At 42.5% G+C, this 23209-nt stretch overlaps 1 protein-coding gene across 2 annotated transcripts in view; it reads right to left on the bottom strand.

The window, feature by feature from the left end:
* Positions 1-23209, bottom strand: part of FNDC3B (fibronectin type III domain containing 3B) — a 339705-nt gene that overhangs the window by 239313 nt on the left and 77183 nt on the right. For both annotated transcript variants that reach the window (XM_032341218.1, XM_032341222.1), the window contains exon 3: positions 3413-3488. In XM_032341218.1, coding sequence (XP_032197109.1) covers positions 3413-3488 — 76 coding nt within the window. The remainder of the gene's footprint in view (positions 1-3412; positions 3489-23209) is intronic.

Here is a 23209-nt window from a genome sequence, read left to right on the forward strand (position 1 = left end):
CACCAAGAAGCTCAGCCCACCCCAACTCTGGACCTGGTCCTAACTCGGGGCAGAAATAACTTAAGGAATTCTAAATCAGTACTCCTGTGTCATACTGTGTTCTGTTAGTTCTGGTAACAGGAAATCTGTCTTATCCCAAAGACCCAATTTCTGAAAACCATCTCTACTTGATCTTGGCCATCTGAGTACTCATCCTGGTATCCTGCTCAGAATCTTGTTATTCCAGGAACAGGAACCCACCTCGCTCCTGTCACATGCCCAAAGGGAATGAGGGACTCATTCTTCCTACTACAGGAGTTCCCTGATGTAAAGCCACAGAGCAAGACAATAAAGAGTTCATGCTCTCGAGTCAGACGTACCAGGGATGGAAACTCAACTTTGCCTCTTCTAACTACGGGAATTTAGGTGTATAAATTAACTTCCAGGGGCCTCAGCCTCATGTTTATCTATCATACTCATTAACAGAGAATAAAGCAAAAGAGCTAAATCGGGGCAACAAGAGGGATGTTAATGACAGTGAAAGAGTAATAATGTTACAATTTGTGTTGGAATTTACAAATACATTGCCTATTGCTACATTCTATGATGATATTCTCTACCCACCTGAAATGAAGCATTCACTTAACTTAGACAGGAACTCAAAAGAAGGCTTGGGGGCTGGAGGGAAGCCACCACTCAGTGACTGCCTATTATGCAATGGTGACAGTCAATGGATCTGGACTCCAGGTTGCTTCAATCTCCTGCAATTCATTCTGTTGTCCCAAAACTTCCCAAGCCCTAGCAAACCAATTAGCTCCCTGTCCTGGTCCCTTGCACCCAGTCCTGTCATTTCAATTAATTGGGCCAGGTACCACCATGCCCCAAATGGAGATAACCATAGTCTATGGGTGTTCAGAAGAGAACAAAGGATAGGAAGACTGAGGAAGCCCAAGATAAACGGCTCCCCAATTGTGCTTTAGTCAAAGGCATTTCTGAAATCATTGGATGGGGTGTTAATGTCACTTATCTCAAAGTATCATCATGAAAAAATACAAAGCTTCCATTGTGAATAGAGTGAAATATTTCCAACATTTCCTGGAGAATACACCAATTACTGACATGAACACACAGACACAAAGTGGGGGACAGACTGGCGCCTGGGTGGCTCAGTGGGTTAAGCTGCTGCCTTCGGCTCAGGTCATGATCTCAGGGTCCTGGGATTGAGCCCCACATCGGGCTCTCTGCTCAGCAGGGAGCCTGCTTCCTCTTCTCTCTCTGCCTGCCTCTCTGCCTGCTTGTCCTCTCTGTCAAATAAACAAATAAAATCTTTAAAAAAAAAAAAAAAGTGGGGGACAGACTAACCTGATGAACACACGTGAGCACACACGCGAGCACATGCACACACACACCCATGCACACACAACAAAAGCAGGTGGCACCGAAGAGTGGATTTCATATATGTAGACCTACTCAGCAATCCATTGCTTTTATGGTTTCAATAGAAAGTATTACACACCCGCAGTTGTAGAGGAACACAGTCCACCGGCCAGTTAATTCATGGGCTCCCATGTTCCCATGATCAGAAGCTCAAATTCATTCTTACTGAACTGAAAAACCAGGTTTATTCTATGGAGGTGAAATGACTTTTTATCTAATTTTTCTAGCATGATCCTTTTTCGAAGTGGATTTTGAGGTTTTGTTGACAATACCTATTTATTACAGAACTACAAGTAGGTAAAAGATTTTATATCCCATACTATCTTAAAATATTTATTTCCTCTTTTCTTTTACCTTAAGTTTTTTTGTATGACTCATCACCAAAGACGAGATTCAGTTTTTAAATGGCTTAGAAAACCAAAGATCAATCTCAGGAACATAATGGTCAGAGAAATGCAAAAATCATTAGTAAAATGTAAAAATCATTAATAAAATGGTTAAGTCATTTCAGATTATAAGTAGAAGTTTTTTTCCTGGTTTTTGTACCTAGAGGAACAAAATTAAATAGCAAAACTACAAAGTGGCATGGTCTGCTATTTAAAAAGCAGTAGAAAAATCACCTTTTTTCATGCAGCTCATTACGAGAAACTAAACTGAAGGGCATTTCCCTTCATTCATTTCTGCATTGGTGAGTCCAGAAATTAAAGATGAGGGCTCTGATCAGATTCTTGGCCAATCACTAAGCTAGTACTGAATTCCATTACATGCCAATTTGCCATCTGCCCTATAATCCCAATCACTGCCAAAAAGAGCTACTGCAAACACCGCCCCCCGACACAGCAGTGTTTTCAGACTAACTATGTATCTGGACTGAGCATCCTGTGGTTCAGAGTATCTAAGCCATTTCTCTCCAAAGTGAACTACAGAGAGGCAGCACTGGATTATACAAATAGGAAGTAACTGAAATGCCCTAGGAGCTACGCTTAAAGAATTACACCCAAGGAAGTGTCACCTACAGCTGGAACTTACTTAGAGGACAAGATTCTGGACTCTGAGCTGATGCTGTAATGGAGTTAAGACATTTAGAGAACTTCCGAGGGACTATTCCGTATATGGAGGGCCATGAATTGTTAGGGACAGGGGATGGACCATGATGGGCAGCTTTTTAAGATGGCCTCCAATGATTCCGGCCTGCTGGTGTTCCCACACTGTGCAAATTCCCTTTCTCAAGTGGATTGGACCTGGTATCACCCCCCTGCCCTCAGTTGCTACTCTGATGAAGCCAGCTGCCTCACAGAGAAGGCTTAGCAAGGAACTGAGGGAAGCCACCTGCCAATAGCCCACAGAAACCTAAACCCTACCAACAACCTCTCAAGCAAGCCTGGAAACAGACTGACCCTTAGACATGCCTTTTAAGGATGGCAGCTCTAGCCCACACCTGGCTTTCGGTATCTTGAGAGGCCCAGGGCTGTGGGACACAGCTAAGCTAGGCCTAAATTCCTGACCCACAAAAACTGAGATAATACATGTTGTTGTTTTAAGCCTCTAGATTTTGGAGCAATCCATTAATCAGTAAAACAAGTAACAGGTACTTACTACAGATCTTACCTGAAAAAACATCATGTCGTTGGCCTCATGTTATGTATTTCAAAGTTCTTAACTAATTTGAAATAGTTATTGTTCTCAATGGAAAATTTGAGGTCCTTCAAAATCTCAACAGTTTCCAAATTCCATAATATATTAAAAGATACTGCAAAAGCCTTCCCAAGTTAAACTCACTCACGTAAAAGTCAACCGAACACTAGAGGTATTTACCTTTGCCCCTTTATTTATCATAGGCCTACATTAGCATCGAGACTCTATTTCACAGAAAGAGTAAAACGTTTTTAAAAATCCAAGATAAGTGATATGGAGACACAAAGAACAACTCTACTCCCTTAAAACAAGAAATAAAAGAGAAACTCCTCTGGTTAGAGGCTTACAAGAATTTCCTTACCTTGAATGCACTGAAGTGTTCCATCCTCTGCTCTTATTGTGAAAGTCTCACCTGGATTAACTTGAACGAGAATGACCTGCAAAATAACACATTAATTTCAATTTAACACTAGAGCATCTGGGGCTTCTCTTCCACAGTTTTATTACCTGAATTTATGACCTAGACAGGACGTTTGTGGCACAGAACCCTGTATCAACACAAAACTTAGGATAGGTCTTAGACCTGGTTCAGAGTTGAAGGGGGTCAGTATAGCCACTTGAATTTAGCTAAGTGAATTCTCCTGCGTTGGTTATGATGTTACGTACCTAAAATGCTCAACTTTTTTTTACTCTCACACAATTCCTTTTTTTCTTTCACTAATTTAGAAATGAAAAATCAAGAAGAAACGAGACCAGATACTATGCTTATAAGGGAAAAAAGACACAGAGAAACGTGGCTCTGGGCAAACACTGCGGCACACATTCTTCCTAAGTGTCCATTACTGACTCGGGTTGTAGGAGTCCACTGTGTAATAAAGGCGGCAATTTGTAAGAAAAATGTTCAGAAAATAAAGTATCTGTATAAGTTCTGGAATTAGTAATAAACACTATAAAATAAATGAATAATAATATTATGAATAGGTCTCACTCAAATTTTTTAATCTGTTATCTAAATGTCAGTGAACATTAATATTTATTTTAAAAAGTTTATTTACTTATTTGAGAGAGAGAGAGTGCACACACCAGAGCACCCAAGAGTGGGAGAGTGGCAGAGGGAGGGACCCTTTAAGCAGACTCCCCTGCTGAAGCGAAGAGCTCCACGGGGGGCTCAATCCCCAAGCCCTGAGATCAGGACCTGAGCCAAAAACCAAGAGTCAGACACTCAAATGATTGAACCACCCAGGCGCCCCTAATATTTAATCTAAGTAGGCAACTTTCAAGGCTAGACCATGCAGAGCAATGGCAAAGTATGTTCTTCCAAGAGCCTCAGTTTTAGATCTCATCTATCTAGTTCTTTAAGTAACAAAAGGAAAAAAAAAAAAATCACTGGATTTAAATCTAAATACAAATCAAAGGACATAATCTAAGCTTAAAAACTGAGGTGAGGGCGCCTGGGTGGCTCAGTGGGTTAAGTCGCTGCCTTCAGCTTAGGTCCTGGGATCGAGTCCTGCATCGGGCTCTCTGCTCAGCAGGGAGCCTGCTTCCCTCTCTCTCTCTGCCTGCCTCTCCATCTACTTGTGATTTCTCTCTGTCAAATAAATAAATAAAATCTTAAAAAAAAAAAAACTGAGGTGAAATATCACACCATGGGCAAGGTTGACACTACAAAAATAATGACTGTCCATTTCTGGAAACTGGACAGAGGTCAGTGTCACATTCATCTCAGGGTTCTCGGAGCAAGCCTTGTCCCTCCCTGCGTCGAAACCATCAGGCGTACCGTTCCCTGTCCTTCTTCATCTCTGCCTGTCACCCACCTTACTCCTTCCCTGACCAGTGACTCACGCCTATTCATTCCTGTCAGCCTAAGAAGCGGCATCAGCTTTTCAGGACAGGACAGGCCTCCCACCGTGTGTCGTAACACAGGTGTGTGTGCCCTCACACACATCTATCCATCTGTACATCCCCTTCCTAGAACTGACAACTCCAGAGAGCTCCGCAATTATTCTAGGGTCTGTCTTTGCTTCTTTAATATTGACTCCGTAAGGACTTAAGGGCTCAAAACTGTACCCGGCCCAGAATAAGCACTTGATAACTATTTCTACTGAATGAATAATCAAAGTCATAAAAACACAAAGAAAACCAGTACAAACAATATTTTAACTTAGAAATTGAGCTTTCATAATATTCAATTTAAAAAGTCAACTTTTTTTTTTTAAGTCAACATTATTTACTGCATGTACCTAAATTTTTGTTCCGTAAATGTGTTTGAGATCAGAGCCATTTCATCTTTAAAACCTAAACCTTTAATATCCATGTATTTTGTTTCTTCTAATAATTCACCACAGGAGACACTGTTAGGATATTAGAATTATTTAAATCAGGAAATGCATTAACTGGAGAAAACAGGATCATTCAGGAAAAAGCAGTCCCAGCTTCTCCCTGGTGCTTCTCATTACCTTGAATTATAACGGTGGTTTCAAGGCAATTTATTTTTCCTGTACAGTAACTGTGTCAATAATCTTTCAGTCTTAAGTATTCAAATTCTCACCAATGTAAACACACTGTGCCATTTTAAGAACTCAAAAGGAAATCCCTTCAGATCTCTACAGAGTGATTAAAACATTTCAATTGCTTTCTTGAAACTGAGCTTTTAAAGGCATTCCTAACATGAAAATAGTTTCAATTTAATTTTATTCGTACATAGACATAGAACATAACTCGACTATAACAGAATTTTTAAAAAACACTCCAATAAAGAAAATTATCCATGTCTTTTTAAAAGTCCTTAGACCAATTCCAACATTACTGTAATAGAGCAGAAATCAGTTCTTGTGTTCAAACCTCTAGGGGTAAGACCTATAATACAGGCCTGTAGAATTAATTAGTTAGGAAAAAAAAAAAAAATCAAAGGACACCAAGACTATGCCCCAGATACTCTGTGACAATCCCAAATTCATGTACTCTGTCCTCCACCGCTCTCATAATTGTCAGACAATGTGTCCTGAATGCAGGTCCTGAAAGTACAATTCACCAGTATTATGGAAAGTCCCAGGCAGGAAAAGGGATTTCTGAACTGGGATACGCTCCACATTCTGTCACATTACCTGCTCCTCACATGACATGAAAAGTGTCTGTAATGGTTCCTTAGCAGTCCCTGACACCAGGCCACCATTCAAAGCCTGCAAAAGCCATTTATGATAACCCCTCTCTGCTTATGGAGGCCGATTCCTGACCCCCACCCTGCTTCTTCAGGGGGAAAGGTGATAGGTAAAGAGCTTTTATGCATCCTACTAAAATACCTCTCTTCAAATGTTTCGTTCCTGTAATTTTCCCAGCTGCTGGGTTGCTATGGCAACCAGATTATAATCTGCCAAGTTACCTCAGAAACCAGGCAAATCTCCTGCGTCCCAATATCAATTTTTCTTAGTAAGAGCAAAAGTCATTATTTGAGCAACCCGCATTCATCCTGGCACCGAATCATTTTAAAAGAAAGCATTTTATTACACTGAGGTCCACTGACCACCTTGTTGTTTTCACTGTCAATAAGGGAGAGATAAAAAATAAAGTTTTGACACACACCAGTCCAGGGATCTCATCCCTGACAACAGACATGAATGAGAGGGCAGAAGTGTGCCTTCCATCACCCAGCCCTGAGGCACATGAGTCACGCCCTGGCAGGCTCCCTGGTGTTTAACCTTTCCTATGACAGCAGCCTGCCCCTCTCTCTCTCTCTTGCCCTCTCTGCCCCTACTGTCTCCCTCCCTCCTTTCTCTCTCTGGCCACAAGGCAGACATAACTGTTACAAGTTCTCACAAATGCAGAATGTAAAACATCCTATCACTGTCCAAACCTCATTTTTTTTGTCCACTCACTAAGCATTTCCTGCATTTCCAAAGTCAGTATTAAAACAATTCAAGCCGCATTCTGTGTCTCGTCAGAGGAAAAAAGATTTTAACCCCTGATAGATTCTTCTCCTCTAGAGAAACTAAAATAGAACCGTGTTAATCAAATCATAAAAGCATATTCAGGCTACGCTTGCTTCATCAGGTCAGTTTCACATCCGTTCCAGCTACATGAACCAAGTAGCCCAAAATAATCAATCAGAGGCAAGTTTGTCAAAAATTAATGACAAGTAAGTACCCATTCTTCCAAAATCTTAATAAAACAAGTAGTAGAATTGATATCATTTAACAAAAAGCTTAAACAGCATCGTTAGAAAGCTCTGCCAAACAAGACTACCAAAACAGGTGTCAATAGATCTTTCCTTAAAGGTATAAATCCAACACAGTTACCCAGTAGAGGAGGAAAAGGAAAGCTACTACTGCAATTTAAATTGTGGGTGGCTGATTAACCAGATCAATGGTATCCAAGATCATTCCTGGAGGCAAATTCCTAATTTACATCTCAAAAAGATTCCCAGCCCCCTGACCAAAGCAGCCCCTGCCCCTTATGAGACCATCACAGAAGCTTCTGCTGGGAGGACAGTACTGACCAACCAAAGATAGAATGTTACATTTGCAGTTTTCCTGTAAGTAAAATCCAATAGCCAGACACTCAAGATACAAACCGTGCCAGGAGAGGGGACCCTGTTCCATTCCAGAAGCTTCTTCCACTTGCCACACTCTGTGAGGTTTGTCTTACTCTTAACTATGTTATATATAAATGAACACTTCTCACTTGTAGTCAGCATGTATGATTACCCAACAGGTATCTTTAGGGGGAAATAATGATACAACCTAAAAGCTGCAGAAGAGTTCCCCCAAAGAAAGGATTCTGTCAAGAATAGGTAGTAACTTCTTTTTGAAGATTTTATTTATTTATTTGAGAGAGAGAGAGAGAGAGAGAGAGCAAGCGTGGGGCGGGGCGGGCGGGGGGAGGGGGGAGGGGGGGCAGAGGGAGATGGAGAGGGAGAAGCAGGCTCCCCCATAAAGGTGACTCGGGCTTAATCCCATGATGCTGGGATCATGACCTAGAGCCGAAGGAAGACACTTAATGACTGAGCCACCCAAGTGCCCCAAGAATATCTAGTAACTCTTAAAAAGGGACTTCTGATTATATGAGAGGAACAACTACACTTTTTTTCTGGATACACACACACACACACACATATACACACACTCCAGATTCCCAAACTCCACAGAAATCCTGCCTAGCTCCACCCAGGCTCTAGAAGGCCCAAACCATTCATCAATACACAACTTTGAGAACTGATTATGAGAGGAATAACTGCACTTTGTTTCTGGATACGCGCGCGCGTGTAGACACACACACACACACACACACACACACACACTCCAGATTCCCAAACTCCACAAAAATCCTGACTAGCTCCACCCAGGCCCTGGAAGGCCCAAACTATCCATCAATACACAACTTTGAGAACCTGGTGCCTGGACTAGAGTCCAAAGCTGGTCTCCAGCAAACTGAAAAGTGAGCATCATATGTTTTCTGAGTTCCCTCCCTTGCTCCAAATCAGGAAAAGGGAGAAGATGGGCTGCAAATAACCAGTAATTATCTGGTGGTGATAATACACCAAAATTAAAATATGACAGGTAAAATAGAAAGGTACTAGAAGATGATGAGAAAGTACTGATTGTCTTATCCGCTCACCTGTCCTAGTGAAGCCTGACTCCAAAGCTGGCAGGAAAAACACACACAAGACCAGGAAGCCCGAAGAAGTACTTACTCACTGGGTCAAGGCACAGGGACACACATGGTACTGAAGCTGTTGCTCAGTCTCTAACACTGGTAGGACAAAACAGTCTTGTTTTGTTTCTTCCTGGGCTTTAGGACTCGTTAAGTTTATTTTCTTCTTTTCTAAAGATTTTAACACCTAACGTGAGGCTGGAACTCACAACCCTGAGATCAAGAGTCCCCCCCCCCCCCCCCACCAACTGAGACAGCCAGACACCCCCAGACCTGTTCAGTTTAAAGCAAGGAGCGAGAAGATACCAATGCTTCCAAATTTTTAGTACTCTTGATGTCTTCAAAGAATGGAAGGTTCAAAAGTTGTCGCCCTCAACGGACTATTACTTATCTCTAAAATTAGCTCAGAATGATGTGGGCTACTTTATCAACTCCTTTTAACAGCTCTTTTTCTACAAGGATTTCTACACAGCTACTGTTAAACCCCTGTGGTCTGCCAGGTAGGTATTATTAACCAGATTATATAGATGGGGAACTGAGGCTTAAAAAGAGGGTAAGTGACTCGAAAACTACAAAACGACTGAGTTAGCCCTGGAATCCAGCCCCACCTGACCAAAATGCAGGCTCTTCTATTATACAAATAGCCTCTCTGATAGGCACGGGCTTCACAAAATCAATTCTTTGTGAACATACTTTTTTTTTTTTTTTAAAGATTTTATTTATTTATTTGTCAGAAAGAGAGAGCGAGCGAGAGCGAGCATAGGCAGACAGAGTGGAAGGCAGAGTCAGAGGGAGAAGCAGGCTCCCTGCGGAGCAAGGAGCCCGATGTGGGACTCGATCCCAAGACGCTGGGATCATGACCTGAGCCGAAGGCAGCTGCTTAACCAACTGCGCCACCCAGGCGTCCCATGTGAACATACTTTAATAAACAGTTACAAGGAGAGAACAACTCACTTCACCGGGTCAAGGGCAGGTCTCCAAGACGGGCTCTAAGGACGAGATGTGTTCTGGGAAACCCAAGCCCACTCCCTATGCCAGGGCCCATAACTCCCAATATGACAGTTGGGTGGTAAGGGAAACCTCAACTAACAACAATGGCTTTTATACTGAGTCAGGTTTATTCTCATCAAGTCCTTATCACGTCCTTGAACTCCCCTGGATTCCTAAGACGGACCACGGAGTGAATCACGGGCTATCACAATCACCAGATGCCACTTCTCATGCCCCAACAGTGGGCATAAGAAAAGTAAAAGAGGACTCCTGGGACAATGGCAGCTATAGCTGCTGCGCTTCCCAAAGCCAGCTATGATTAACAAAAAGATAGGAATGGATTAATAAGTAACCAAGGGAAAAGAAATCAGATAAACCAGTGAGGACATTTTTATGCACTGAAATTATGCCAGTGCCTGCTGAAACTCTATACATTCAGAAGAGTTCCAAAAGCCCATTTCATGAGAGTCCTCAGAAGAATGACTATGATATCTCTATTAATTTAGCCAATATCAAGAGTGACAAGAATGGGTCAGGCATTCCTCCAGGCACTGGGAATAGAGCCTTGGACAATACAAAGTTCTGCTCACCTCAGGCTGACAAACAGAACTTGGGCAGGATGAAGAGGGGTAGAGAGGGGGTAGAGTTTAAAAAGAAAGAAAACATTTATAGATAGTGCTAAGGGCTATAAAGAGAATACAATGGCAGCTTGTAAGAAATCATACATTTCTACTCTAATTGTACACTGCCCTGAATAAAGAGATTCTATTACAAAAAGGGCTGCTGTTTAAGAATAAAAATATAGCCTTAACTTAAATGGAAAAAATGCGAAATGTAATATAGATGGCCAAAACTAGGTTAAAAGCCTCTTTTAAGAGAGCCACAAATGCCAGAGTCTAAGATTTCAACTACAGGACTTCCAAGATAAAAACCAAGAATATAAAAGACCAAAATTCTATGCAAGCTTAAGTATAGTTTCCCCGGCTAAAGTAACAGCCACCAAATACCCTTGGTGCATTTGAAGCAACACGTTTACTTAAATAATTTTAATTGTATTAAATACATTCTGCTCATAGCTCTCAGGGCCAACACTAGAACTCTTCTTCCTTTAGTTGACAATTAGGCTCACTGGAAATAAAATTTGGGTCTTGTCAACACCACTTCAGGGTTAATCCTTGTGAAAAATGTCTACCAGGTTAAGACACAACCCCCTTCTCCCCCTCAATTCCATCAACGCACCCCACGTCCATAGGCTGGGCTCTGGCCACACTAACAGGGAAGGTGCAGTTCAGGCTACTTTCCACATAGCCAGGCCCACCCCGCATGTGCATGGCACATGACAGTCTCCCACCATTCAGGTCCAGCCTCCTCCTGTCTACTTTCGATTGGCTGAGAAGTGTAATCCCATTCAGGACGATGTGCTACTTCCTGTCGCGCCCCTCTGGTAAGCTATGCACTGAATTTATCAGAATCTCTATTATCAGAATCTCAAGCCCAGATCAGGGAAGAAACATTCAACTGCCTATATTCCCAATATTCTAATATTTCTTAGACCGGTTTCAACATTGGCCATGTCATTCATTTTATACTGTTCTTCCCTCCCCAAAGAAATAATCAAGAAATAATATATCTATGAAGAAATGTTCTCATCCTTATAACTGACAGGAAACCAGGTCCCACTATTTAATCATTCACTATTCTAGAGCTGACTTTTCTCTATTACTATACTTTTTCAATTGCTTGAAATTAACGCTACTATTGCTTGCTAGCATATGAACACTAACATCCAATCAGAAGTGAATACAAATAGGTCATATGCTAGGGTCTGGGAAATGTTACTGCACCTCCATAATCAAGAACCTTCGGTGCTGGTAAGGACCAGTGACCAATCTCTAAGAAAAAATGTGGCCTCTAAAGAAAGAGTTGTTGCTGCTTTTTATGGAATCTGCATTTTATCTTCTCCAAAACACCACCACCACCACCACCCAACAAAACCACACAGCCAATTCTCACCTCTGACCAGATTTCAGTTTGTGAAACATTCTGGCTTTCCTTAAAAGCTCACCTCCCAACTCATTTGCATCCCAGTGTCTGTTCGGCTTCCCTGGATTCAGGCAACCGGAGTGACTTTGGAATCCATTCACGAAAGTTCTGAAATCCAAGCCCTTTACATCTACAAAATGGTTTGAATTACTTAGAAACGCGTCTAATTAAGATTATCCTAATGGAAGTCAGCAAGAGAAAGTAATAAAATAATACCACAGTATGTGGAAATTTCCTACCAACTGCTCAGAACTCCAGAAGACCCTTTGTTGATCCATCAGCTGCCTTCTCAAAGCACAGAGCAAGAATTAAACTTGGCCAGATTCTCTAAGAAGCATCAGGCATTTGCCTTTTTTAAACACTTAAGCAAGGAGCTTGGGAGGTTATCCCCCATACATTCCAGGAAAACAGAATTATACAGCTGGATACTTTAAGACCATTTAAAAGTTTAGAGAAACTGTCCAGATCTGACGTTTCAAGAGCAACAGACTGAAAAACGCTCTTCAAAAATGTAATGCTTTCAGATTTTCCTTTCTAGATCTTGGTACCAGAGCTCTGTAAGCAACTGCTGGAAAGCTCGGCGCGCATCTGTACTCTCAGGCCCCAGATGATGAGATTCCTGGGCGCACACACATACCGATTTGTACAAATGAACAGATTATTCCAATTCTTCTCTCATTTTGCACCGAGTCCAAATTCAAGACTGACACACTCGTCTCTGCAGACAACGAAGGAAAAATGTGACAAAGATTTTCCGGCCAGCCCCTCCCCTCCTCCTCAGCTGCCCACGGCACACACAAGCGCACAGCGACTCTGCACGGCTCTAATCCGCAGGCCCGTTTATGCGCCATGACATCAGTGCAGTATAATGAGCCAAGTTTAAACTCCATCTGGGACAAATAATGTCCAGGCACAGTGTGACTTCTTTTGTTTATATACACTGACTAAATATGTCTTGGTGGTAAATGAACTAACTCTTAAGATTTATTTCCCAAGGCCTCCAAAACAATATTCTGCACCCCTGAAGCAACTCCCGGCCTCCAGTTCTCTTTCCAAGGCTATGCGTAAGTGATTTTTAACAGAACACATGATTTTGAAACATATAATTAACATCTTGAGGAGAGACAAAGTCCAAACAGCCCTTCATCAATCTCAAACAAAGAAAAGAGGAACTGGCTAGCGAATGGGTGCGGTATCATGGCTCAGGGTACAAACCCTGCAGGCCACTTAACTCTGTATTTCCCCCCCCCCAACCCCAAGAAGAAGCTAGCAGAGGTGAGAGATTTAAGAAATGCTCCCATAGCCAAGTGGCCATTTTCTTTCTCTTTTAAGGATAAACTTAGGGTGTTTTTTTCTTGTCATTCTGGCATTACTTAAAAGACATAATTATAAATTCAGCATGAAAAACAAACAAGCTAATAGGTTCAAGTCTTACAATAAGTTTTTAGATTTCTTCAGACACAAAAACTGTGCCTCTGGGGTGATGTAATTTTTGAATGAAAATGAAAGGCGGGGTTTGGGAGGAAAGGAAGGCTGACCAAAAGGTCATCTCCTAGCTCCAGGGGACAGGGAACCCAGGCTACTCTGTCTGGGTCCAAAGCGGCTGACCCCAGCGGGAACCACTCCCCCTGCAGCTAATCTCCGGGAAAGAACCGTGGGCCTACGGAATGGGAGGAGCTCTAGTGAACCAGACCTCAGAAGACCTCACTCCCAACTCCTCCTTCCAACTCAACTCTTGCCTCCAAACCTCAGATACCACCACAACCAGCACCACCAGCACGAGCACCTGGTTGGCAATTTTCAGAAGCTGCAGATCCAAAATGATGACTATCACCTTCCAGAACCAATGCGAAGATCGCAGAACAGGAAGAGTCTTCGCAATGAACTTTCATAATTTACTATCTGGCAAAACCCAGTCCCCAAAATCTCTCCCAACTGTTTTACCTGAACGAGACAATGAGCCATGCCCAACCCAAGCAACCCTACCCTTCTGGGAAGGTTCTAAATGGACTCAAATCCCAGTCCTGTGATTTGCCAGCTGGAAGTACTTAACCCTTCTCACCTCCGGTTCCGTCTGTAAAAATGATCACCACCTTATGGGGTGTATGATTACTGGATGAAATGATGTATATAAGTGCTTAGCACCATTCCCAACACCTCATAAGCCCTCAAACAGTTATTATTCACTCCCTCCACCACAGAGGGAACAAAGAAATCAAAATATCAAATAAAAGCCATTCTTTCCACCAACTCAACTTACTGCCCACAAATAACCACTCAACTAAAAGCGGAGACCAAAAGCCTTCTGGCGATCAGCAAGCTTACAGAGTAACATTTAGGTCTGTGGTAAATGCCAAAAACTCAAACACTTGGAATTCTTTCAATGTCAAACATCTGACCTTTAATGAATCTTCTACTTTGTTACGACCCTGAAATCTCTGGAAGAGGCAAACCTTACAGAATTTTTTATCCTTGATGTTAGAATAAGGGTTAGGAAATGAGCCGCTGCCTCCCTCCGAAGAAACAGCACACACCTGGTGTGAGGCCTATCTTCAAGTCTCCTTAAGGGAGGCTCTTTAAAGTTCCAAGGCCCCTTGAAGAAACATGATGTGCAAGGGACATCGATAAAAAAATGGGAAAACTCTTCAGCGCCTGACCCTCAGAAAACCACCTGATAAACAAGAAAATGGAGACTCTTAAAAGGATAATGTCCTCTATCACCCAAAGGCACCCTCCATGGACCACCCCAGTCTTTAAAACAGGTACTATTCACAAAGTGCATGTAAGCCCAAGGTCTGATTTCCCATCACAACCTCTAAAAAAAAATATGGATGCTATTCCTTCGTAATTCATATTATATTCCTGTTTTATATATTACTTTTATTTTCCATCATGACTAAAATCACCCAATTATAAATAGACTTTTTTTTCAGGATGCTTTTTATATGGACTTTTCGCAAGGCAATGAGAAGACAGGTATGAAACAGACCCATTCTGACAATACAAAACAAAAATTAAAAATGGCAAAGTCAGAAAAGATGTATGAGGTGCAAGACTCTGGCCAATTCAGCTACCAAACCACATCACCAACTGAAGCACACGCTTCAAGGTGTCAAGGTTTCCTTATCACATGAATTAAACAATCCAATACAAAGACCGAAGAAACTTCTATCTGAAGTAATAATACGTTTCAGTCAGTGATGCATTTTTTTTAAACTACTTAAAAAACATATAGACATTTTAACAACACCTCTTAAAAATTAAGTCATGTAACATAAACGGGTAACAAGCACAAGCCCTTTCTCTCGAAATCTCAGATTTGGCTCACATGATTTAATTTCCATTTCTTGGAAATAATAGGAATGGAACTTTGATGACTTTCTAGCTGACCTGCCCCCAAAGCTAGACCAGTCTGCTCCAGTTCCATGCTAACTGCCCAGTTATTTGCAAAGCAGAAATCCCCAGCGAGGTAATTTTCTAAATGCAAGCTGTCCATTTTATCCAAATAAATGCACACCTACTCTACCCCAAGGAGTAAGGAATAAGCAATAAAGAGTGAATCTAGGAGAGGCAGGGCCAAATATTCTAATTAATGATCATGCTAAACACACCTGCTGCCCATAAAACACAGTCCCTCTCAGCAATGATCTGATCTGATCTGATGGTATCCTAGTAAGGAAAAAGGCCCAGGGCTGAGAGGCAACACCGATCTCGACGTCAGAACGAACACTAAAGGGGCACACATGTGACTTCTTCTTTTTTTTTCTGAAGGCCCACTATAGCTTAGCTTCAATTTATTCTAAAGGTAGGGGTAGCTGAAAAATTACTAAGAGGCACCTGGTTCTGACCAATCCCAATTTAAATGGGGAAATAAATGCAGTCTGAAGGCAGCTAAACCCGGAATTATCTCCACATAATACTGTGTGGCTTCAGCAGCTGGCTCCTCCGCCTGCGGTTCATTTTTCACATAGGGCTTTGGAACTTAAAGATTCACAGTACTAATTTTATGCTGCTTGCTCACTATTGTCTTGTTTGGAACGGAACATATATCATTTCTATATGATCCTATTTTTAAAATCAATCATTTGAAGAAAAGAAAAGAAAAGTCTGCCAACATAAAAACAGTTATATGCAAACATATGTCTTAACACATGTAGATGGAGAACTATTCCATCTCTTCTTCCTCCGTGTATCTATGTATTATTTTTACCACACTATGAGATACAGCCATGGCTGTCGAATCACATTGAACATGACAAGTACACATTACCAAAAGGAAACAGACATGAGAGGCCAGAAAGCCAACATATTTAACCTTATCCAAAGAGAAAGTTAACACAGAAATGGTACAGAATGCCTCTTCGAGGTAATACCAGAAGAGTCTGCTTTTTAAAAAATTCTATTTCAATAAGCACTCAAAGAAGTCTCAATTCTTGGAGCCTCTGAAACAAGATGATAAACACAAGTATTTTCATCGCTGCCCTTGGAATGCCTATAGCTTGCATCTGTGTTTACTGTCCCTAACTAGTCTGTAAACAGTAAAACAAGGCAACCTCTCATTCCTTCTGCTTACTGAGTGCTCAGTGTAGCACTGATCGGGGGCTCAGACTCTGCTCACTAAAAAGGAGAGGCCAAAAAAAGACAACGCATGGGTCCTAACTTGTAAGACGTGTAACTGAAACCCTCCCACTAAGCCAGATGAACCAGACCCCATGCCAGTTCATTTCACAAGTCATGAGGAAAAAAAACTAAGAGGCTTGGGGAGCCTGGGTGGCTCAGTGAGTTAAAGCCTCTGCCTTCGGCTCAGGTCATGATCCCAGGGTCCTGGGATTGAGCCCCACATCAATCGGGCTCTCTGCTCAGTGGGGAGCCTGCTCTCTCCTCTCTATCTGCCTGCCTCTCTGCCTGCTTATGATCTCGGTCTGTCAAATAAATAAATAAAATCTTAAAAAATAAAAAAACTAAGAGGCTTAAAATCACTTCCTAAGTATGACACACAAACAACTGTGCCTGAAAAATCAAGCACTTTTGCTCTATTTGAAACACAGATTTGAAGCACACAATGCAATCTCAAAGGCAAAAAATGTTAATTTCCAGGTTCCAACCTCGGACAGGCACAGACAGCAGGCAATGCAGAAACGGAGTGAAGGGGACAGAGTGGGGACTGAGGACAGTCCCCAGCTGGAGCAGGCAGCTGCCACTATCTGCCAAGTGGGAAGACCAGTCCAATGTTATCATAGAAAGATCCAGAATTTTATGTAAATCTTCCAGTTTTTAAGTTCTGGCACCTAATTATTGTTTTTTACTAATTACATCAATTATAAAGAGTGGGGAGGAGGAGAGGGCCCATCTGACAAATACAACCAATGGTCAGCTTTCGAGCCTTGGTTCGGAAGAATTAGATTTGTTCATTTCATTCATCCATCAACCATTCCGAAGGACCGACTGGATGCTACCTCCAATGCCAGGCATCGCATGAAGAGGAGACACAGTTCCTGTTACTGAGTTTACAGGGCAACAGCCGAACACTACAGTAAGCTGAAAACAAGCACGATGTCAGAACCACTGCAGAGTTTCAAACTGCCATTCTCTGGCAGTGCAACTTTGCCACGCCGGTGTTTTTCCTTAATCCTCTCCTTTTTTGAAGGCGGCTCCATTTCTACCACTTGAAGGCTACAGACTGCAGTTTGACTCTTGTTATTACTGGCTTTGGCTAATTAAATTCTGAAGTGTCTCTCAACCCAGACAGCTCAGAGCTGTCATAATTACATGTCGTATGGGGTAATTATTGTGGGTGCCACATATAACAACACCCTCTGATAATACGGCATCAACATTTTCCTTTACGAGACCGAGATTATACAGAGGCTATGACTTTCCAGAAGCCTTTGTAGTGAGCCGAATTGGCAGACGGAAGACAGGACCGTAAAAATCAGACTACAGACCTGGATAAAACTCACACCTTTTTAAAGCAGGCCCTCAGAAGCAGGGGGCCTGCCTGTGCTTCTGGAAAGTAGCTCAGGGCTGGGGAGGGGGTTGGTGCTCACGGTCAGCATCACTGTGGGATCACTAATGCTGAGGAACAGACAGCAAGAAGTGGACAGCCATACTGGATGCATCAGAGGACCAAAAAGTGTCAGTAACAAAGACACGGACTAGCCACAGCTGCAGAGAAGAGATGGCAGAATGTGCAGATATGGTTGGCTTGGGTCCCACTGACATAAGCTCTCCATGGAGTACACCAGCCCTACAGAGCTGTGTCCCCACATGGAACAGAAAGAGACGACAGGATGTGCAAAGCTGAGTAACAGTCCTAGACTTCACTTCAATTGAGTTCTCCTAGCTCCGTCTGTTTTCCTGCCTGCCTCGTGCACTCCCTGATCCCACCCCTCCTCAGTGCTCCCAGGGCAAGGGAATCTTCTGCAATCCAAGCACTTCTCCTGTGGTCCTACATGTGTGTAAATATATGCAGACCATTCTATTTTGGTGGACCACGCTTTGCTCCCCAACCTGATTGCTCATTCCTTCAGGGCAAGAACAGGGTCTAATTCATCTCTGTGTTGCCAGGAGACATTCGACAAACACTTACTGAAAGGAACAAATATATTACTCAGTCCAAGTTCAGTTGTAAATCCTGCCCTCTTGCTCCTCCTTTCAATCCCAATCTCGAAGAAAAGGAGATGACAGCATCCGGACACCTGAGGCATTCGTAAGTGTGAGTGGTGGACGGAACATGGACAGCAGTCTGCGGTGACCGTTTTCTTTCAACACCTACACAAGCTGTCCTCTCCTCATACATCTGGATGCTGAAGAGTCTGCCCAAAGACCAAGCTTCCCCATGCTGAGTTCCCCAAAACAACGCTTGACCAACCTAACTCTTTCCATTTTCAACCCAAGCCCCAGCCTCTAAATAGGATCCTGTCATAAAAGGCGCTGTTATATAATGTGGCTCAGCAGTAAGAGCTACAGCCTCTATTTTAACTGCTCTCATTTGAGTATCTTTCTTCCTTCCAAGCAAAGTCCCCAAGAACTGCTCATTCATTCGCCTACGCTATACTGACTGTGGACTGCTTTCTGGGTCTCCCTGACACAGTGGCAATCGGGATATTTACAGAGTAAACCTGTGTGGTGAGAGGACCTGAACTACTAAATGCAAGGAGGGAGCCATCAAGGAAAAGTTATTAAGACATCAAGCAGGGACGCCTGGGTGGCTCAGTTGGTTAAGCAGCTGCCTTCGGCTCAGGTCATGATCCCAGCGTTCTGGGATCGAGTCCCACATCGGGCTCCTTGCTCGGCAGGGAGCCTGCTTCTCCCTCTGCCTCTAGCCTGCCACTCTGTCTGCCTGTGCTTGCGCTCTGTATCTCTCTCTCTAACAAATAAATAAAATCTTTAAAAAAAAAAAAAAGACATCAAGCAGAACAGAAAAGGTCACCGGATTCGGAGGAGAAGCACATCTGATGTAAGAGACACGCCGATGACGAGCACTGTTGGAACGTGGAACATTTTAATATGTTTAATGTGCCGTCTGGAAATGTGTACTCTAAATAATGCTCCAGGAAATCATCACTGGCTATGTGCTCCTTCTAGGGGAAACAAAGACTTCGGCAAAGAAGAAACAAAAGAGGGAAGAGACGGGCTCCAGATAAAATGACAGGCTGCATGCTGATTGAAAGGCAAAGACAAAGTCAAGAGACCTGTGGACACGGATGAGGTATCTCAACCTTCCGTCTTTCAGGGCAAGCCCACGTGTGCCCATGTCATCCCAAGCCACTGGGAGAATCGAGTTTTTTATTTACATTAAGGAGATCCACTTCCCGAAGAAGAGGCAGTACGAATACTCATTAGCCATTAATATCCTACAAGCTTAAAAGGAAAAAAAACAAAAACAAAAACAAAAAAACATAAGAAATACGACAAAGGGAACATTTGCTAGTTGCCCTCTGAGAACAGAAGGACAAAGAGGCATCTAAATCTATCCCCACACTCACTGACCCCCCTAACGAACATATACAGAAGATAGAAAAAGACATACATACTAACCTCCTATAGGTTCTAAGTATCACAGATTAAGTTAGCAAATCAGTACAGTCTGTGTTAACACCTCTGTTCTTAACCTTACGTTTTCCTTATTTAAACATGGGTGAGTGCTGTAATTCTTCTTCAGAGATTATTAAAGTACTAAACCACCAACAGAGGAGTGCCTGGATGGCTTGGTCGGTTAAATGTCCAACTCGTGATTTCGGCTCGGGTCATGATCTTGGGGTTGTGGGATCGAGCCCTGCATCAGGATCCCTGCTCACTGGGGAGTCTATTTGAGTTTCTCTCCCTCTGACCCTCCCTGACACTTGTGTGCTCACGCTCTTTCTCTCTCTCAAATAACTTATCTTTTTAAAAAAAAGAAAAAAGAAATAAAACAAAATACTAAACCAATAGAAAAAGCTGGAAATTGGTGATGCTTAAACTTTCATGCTTCAAACTAGCGGTTACATTTCTAAACCTCTAACACCAAAGACAGTTAAATTTATATATCATAGGTTCTGGAAATGTAGGCACCAATATTCTGATTACTGATGGGCATTTGCCATAATTTATATACGGCCATACACAAAAACTCAGGTTAGGAAACCTGACAAGAATAGTATGTCGTGGGACATATTTAGGGAAGCAAACTTAACTTAGCTATGCTGATCTATTTAGAGGCAGAAGAAATTATGGTGAGAGGAACAGGGATACTTTATTTAGAAAACAGTGGTTCAAAATAAAACTGTTCTATTTCACTCCTAGGTAGAAATCCAGGAGAAATGAAGACTTACATGCACATAAAAATTTGCACACAGATGTTCACGACAGCATTATTCATAATAGCCAAGGAGTGAAAAGGACCCAAATGCCCATCAACTGATGAATAAAGAAACAAAACGTAATATATTCATGTGCTGGAGTAATACTTGCCAGTGAACAAGGTAGAACGTACTGACACATGCTATGACAAACCTCTGAAAGAAGCCAGAAGCAAAAGACCACATGTGCACATTTTCATTTATACAAAATGTCCAGAATGGGCAAATTACTTACAGAGAAAGGAAGGAGATTAGTGGTTGCCTAGGAAGACGGGGAAGAAAGGACTGGGAAATGACCATACCAGGGTTTCTTTTTATCATGAGGAGAAGGTTCTAAAATTGTGGCCATGCTTGCACAATCCTGTGGCTATAGCAAATTCCACTGTGTACCTTAAAAAAGTGAATTACAGGGCATGTGGATGATAGGTCAAAAAAGCTGTTCAACAAGCAGAAACTGTTAGGTTGCTTCTGTCCACACTGTGCGTTTACTCCTGTTCTTGTTCATTCGGTTCATAATATATTTTTTAAAATCTTCATTCGTGACAAGGAGGGCTTTTCATTTTAAGGGAAGAATCATCCTTTTCCTGCTTCCTCTATAAAATGACAAACCAACGTTTCCAAACTTAACATGACTCTGCATAACGAGAATTAACAGTGTCTCGTTTAGAAAAACAGAACAGAGCGGGCTATCTCGGCAAGAACACACACTAACGGAATCCAGAAACCATCATGACAAAACTCAGGAGGCGGCGGCCTGTGGGAACTGGGGAGCTTTCTCATAACTGCGGTGGTTCTTTTGCAAATACGGAAATGTTTACAATGTGCTCTGCACAGCTGCAAAGTATTAAGAATGCTGTAAACACATACAAGGTAAGCTTCGCCATATTTGCTTCTAACACAAAGGTAGAGGCACAGCCCCGTGGCCGGTGGGTAGCTCTTCCTGACAGTCTCATTTGGGAGGTGGCTCAAATGCTGCCCTCCCCACCCTTCAAATGTCACCCCCAAGGGTCTGCCAGATAGCATCCGCCATGCCATCGTTGAAGTCAACCCTGGGTCTCCAGAAGGTCCTGGTTGAGACGAAAAGGTAATGCCTCAGAGGGACGGCACAGGGAAGCATCAGAAAACACTAGCAGAGCTTCCCACGCTGACAGTGCTCTCACAAACATGCTGGGCGTTTCTAAAACCCAGCTGGCTTCCTGCAACAAGCATGGCCAGCACCAGCCCCACAAAGGGACACAGCACCAGAAAGGCAAAGATTCTCTTTACGCCCAGGGAAAAGTGGCATTATAAGAGGAAGCACAGTGGCTGTACTGGGCAGATGAAGCAGATTTTCTGCAAAATGTCTAAAACTACAAAGACGACTGTGCTAGGCTTGAATGTATCAAGCACAACTGCAGAGCTAAGAGAAGGCTGGCTATTAAGGGACACAAACAAGGGGCGCTGGCTGGATCAGTCAGTAGAGCATGTTACTCTTGATCTCGGGGTTGTAAGTTCGAGCCCCGCGCTGGGTTTAGAGATCAGTTCAAAATAAAAATAAAAAAGAGATGCAAGCCTTGTGAACTGGGAGGAGATGGAAGAGAAAGGACCAAGAGATCCAATTCTAAGCTTTGTATTTTGTTATATTATGAAGACAATAAAATCTCTAGGTTATGCTCAGAAAAATTTTTAAAAATTAAAAAAAAAAACCATAAAACATTAGAAGAGATCGTATTCTCTGGTGTGTCCCATGTCCTGATCCTTTGACACAGCTCTCCTGAGCATCACACCAAACAGGCTATTTAGGAGCAAGAGGCAATTACCAACAGGTGTCTAAGGCAAGCACCCAACACTCATGCAGTCCCAGACTTTTGGATCCTGACCTTTGGCCCTTGTTCTTTTTGCTGACCTCCTCTCTCCTTACCTCCTCTCTGGTATTTTTCCATTGATTTTGGTTCTGCTTGCTCCTGAGGTCTGTCTTCACCTTGTGCCTTAGCCCAGGTTTCACGCACAGGCCCTAAAGATTCTACTCTAACTAGGCCAAAGCTAAATGTTACGGCCCAAAGGAAAGAGCAGCGGCTTCAGGAAAGGAGGGAGACACAGATGGGAGACTCTGGGGGCAGAAAGAGGAAGAAAGATGTAAGGCACAGAGGCCACTGCCTAGGCTGAGCCACACAGAGGTAACCTCAAGGCATGATAAATCTTGGGTTGATCCTGCGAGGAGGGAGATTTCAAACACACTCTGTCCACTTAACAAGTATGTCCCATTAAGAGAAACTCAGGGTTCATGCCAATCAACAGCTTGGCCCATATAACCTGTAAACATTAATGCTGTGAGCACAACCATACCTGCTCATTAGAAAACCTAAAACATTTCATTCCTACGATCATTTTTAGAGTAAATATAGCCCCAGTTTGAGAAAGCTTCATATTTGACAGTGTAGAAAAAAAATGAATTAGATTCTCCCACTCCTGGCTTTACAGATACAATAAAAACGTGATCTTATTAATCCAAATTATTAAGCAACGTCTCCTTAGAGCTGAGGTAGACGTGCAGAGCAGTGAAATGCCACATGGCCTGAAGATGTCCACAGTCTTTTCTCAGGCTTTGGTCATTTCTAGGTGCAAGAAAGTTTATGTGTGAAGACAGAATTCAAAAATTC

The sequence above is a fragment of the Mustela erminea genome, chromosome 1 (assembly GCF_009829155.1).
Source record: "Mustela erminea isolate mMusErm1 chromosome 1, mMusErm1.Pri, whole genome shotgun sequence".
In the NCBI taxonomy this organism is placed as follows: domain Eukaryota; kingdom Metazoa; phylum Chordata; class Mammalia; order Carnivora; family Mustelidae; genus Mustela; species Mustela erminea.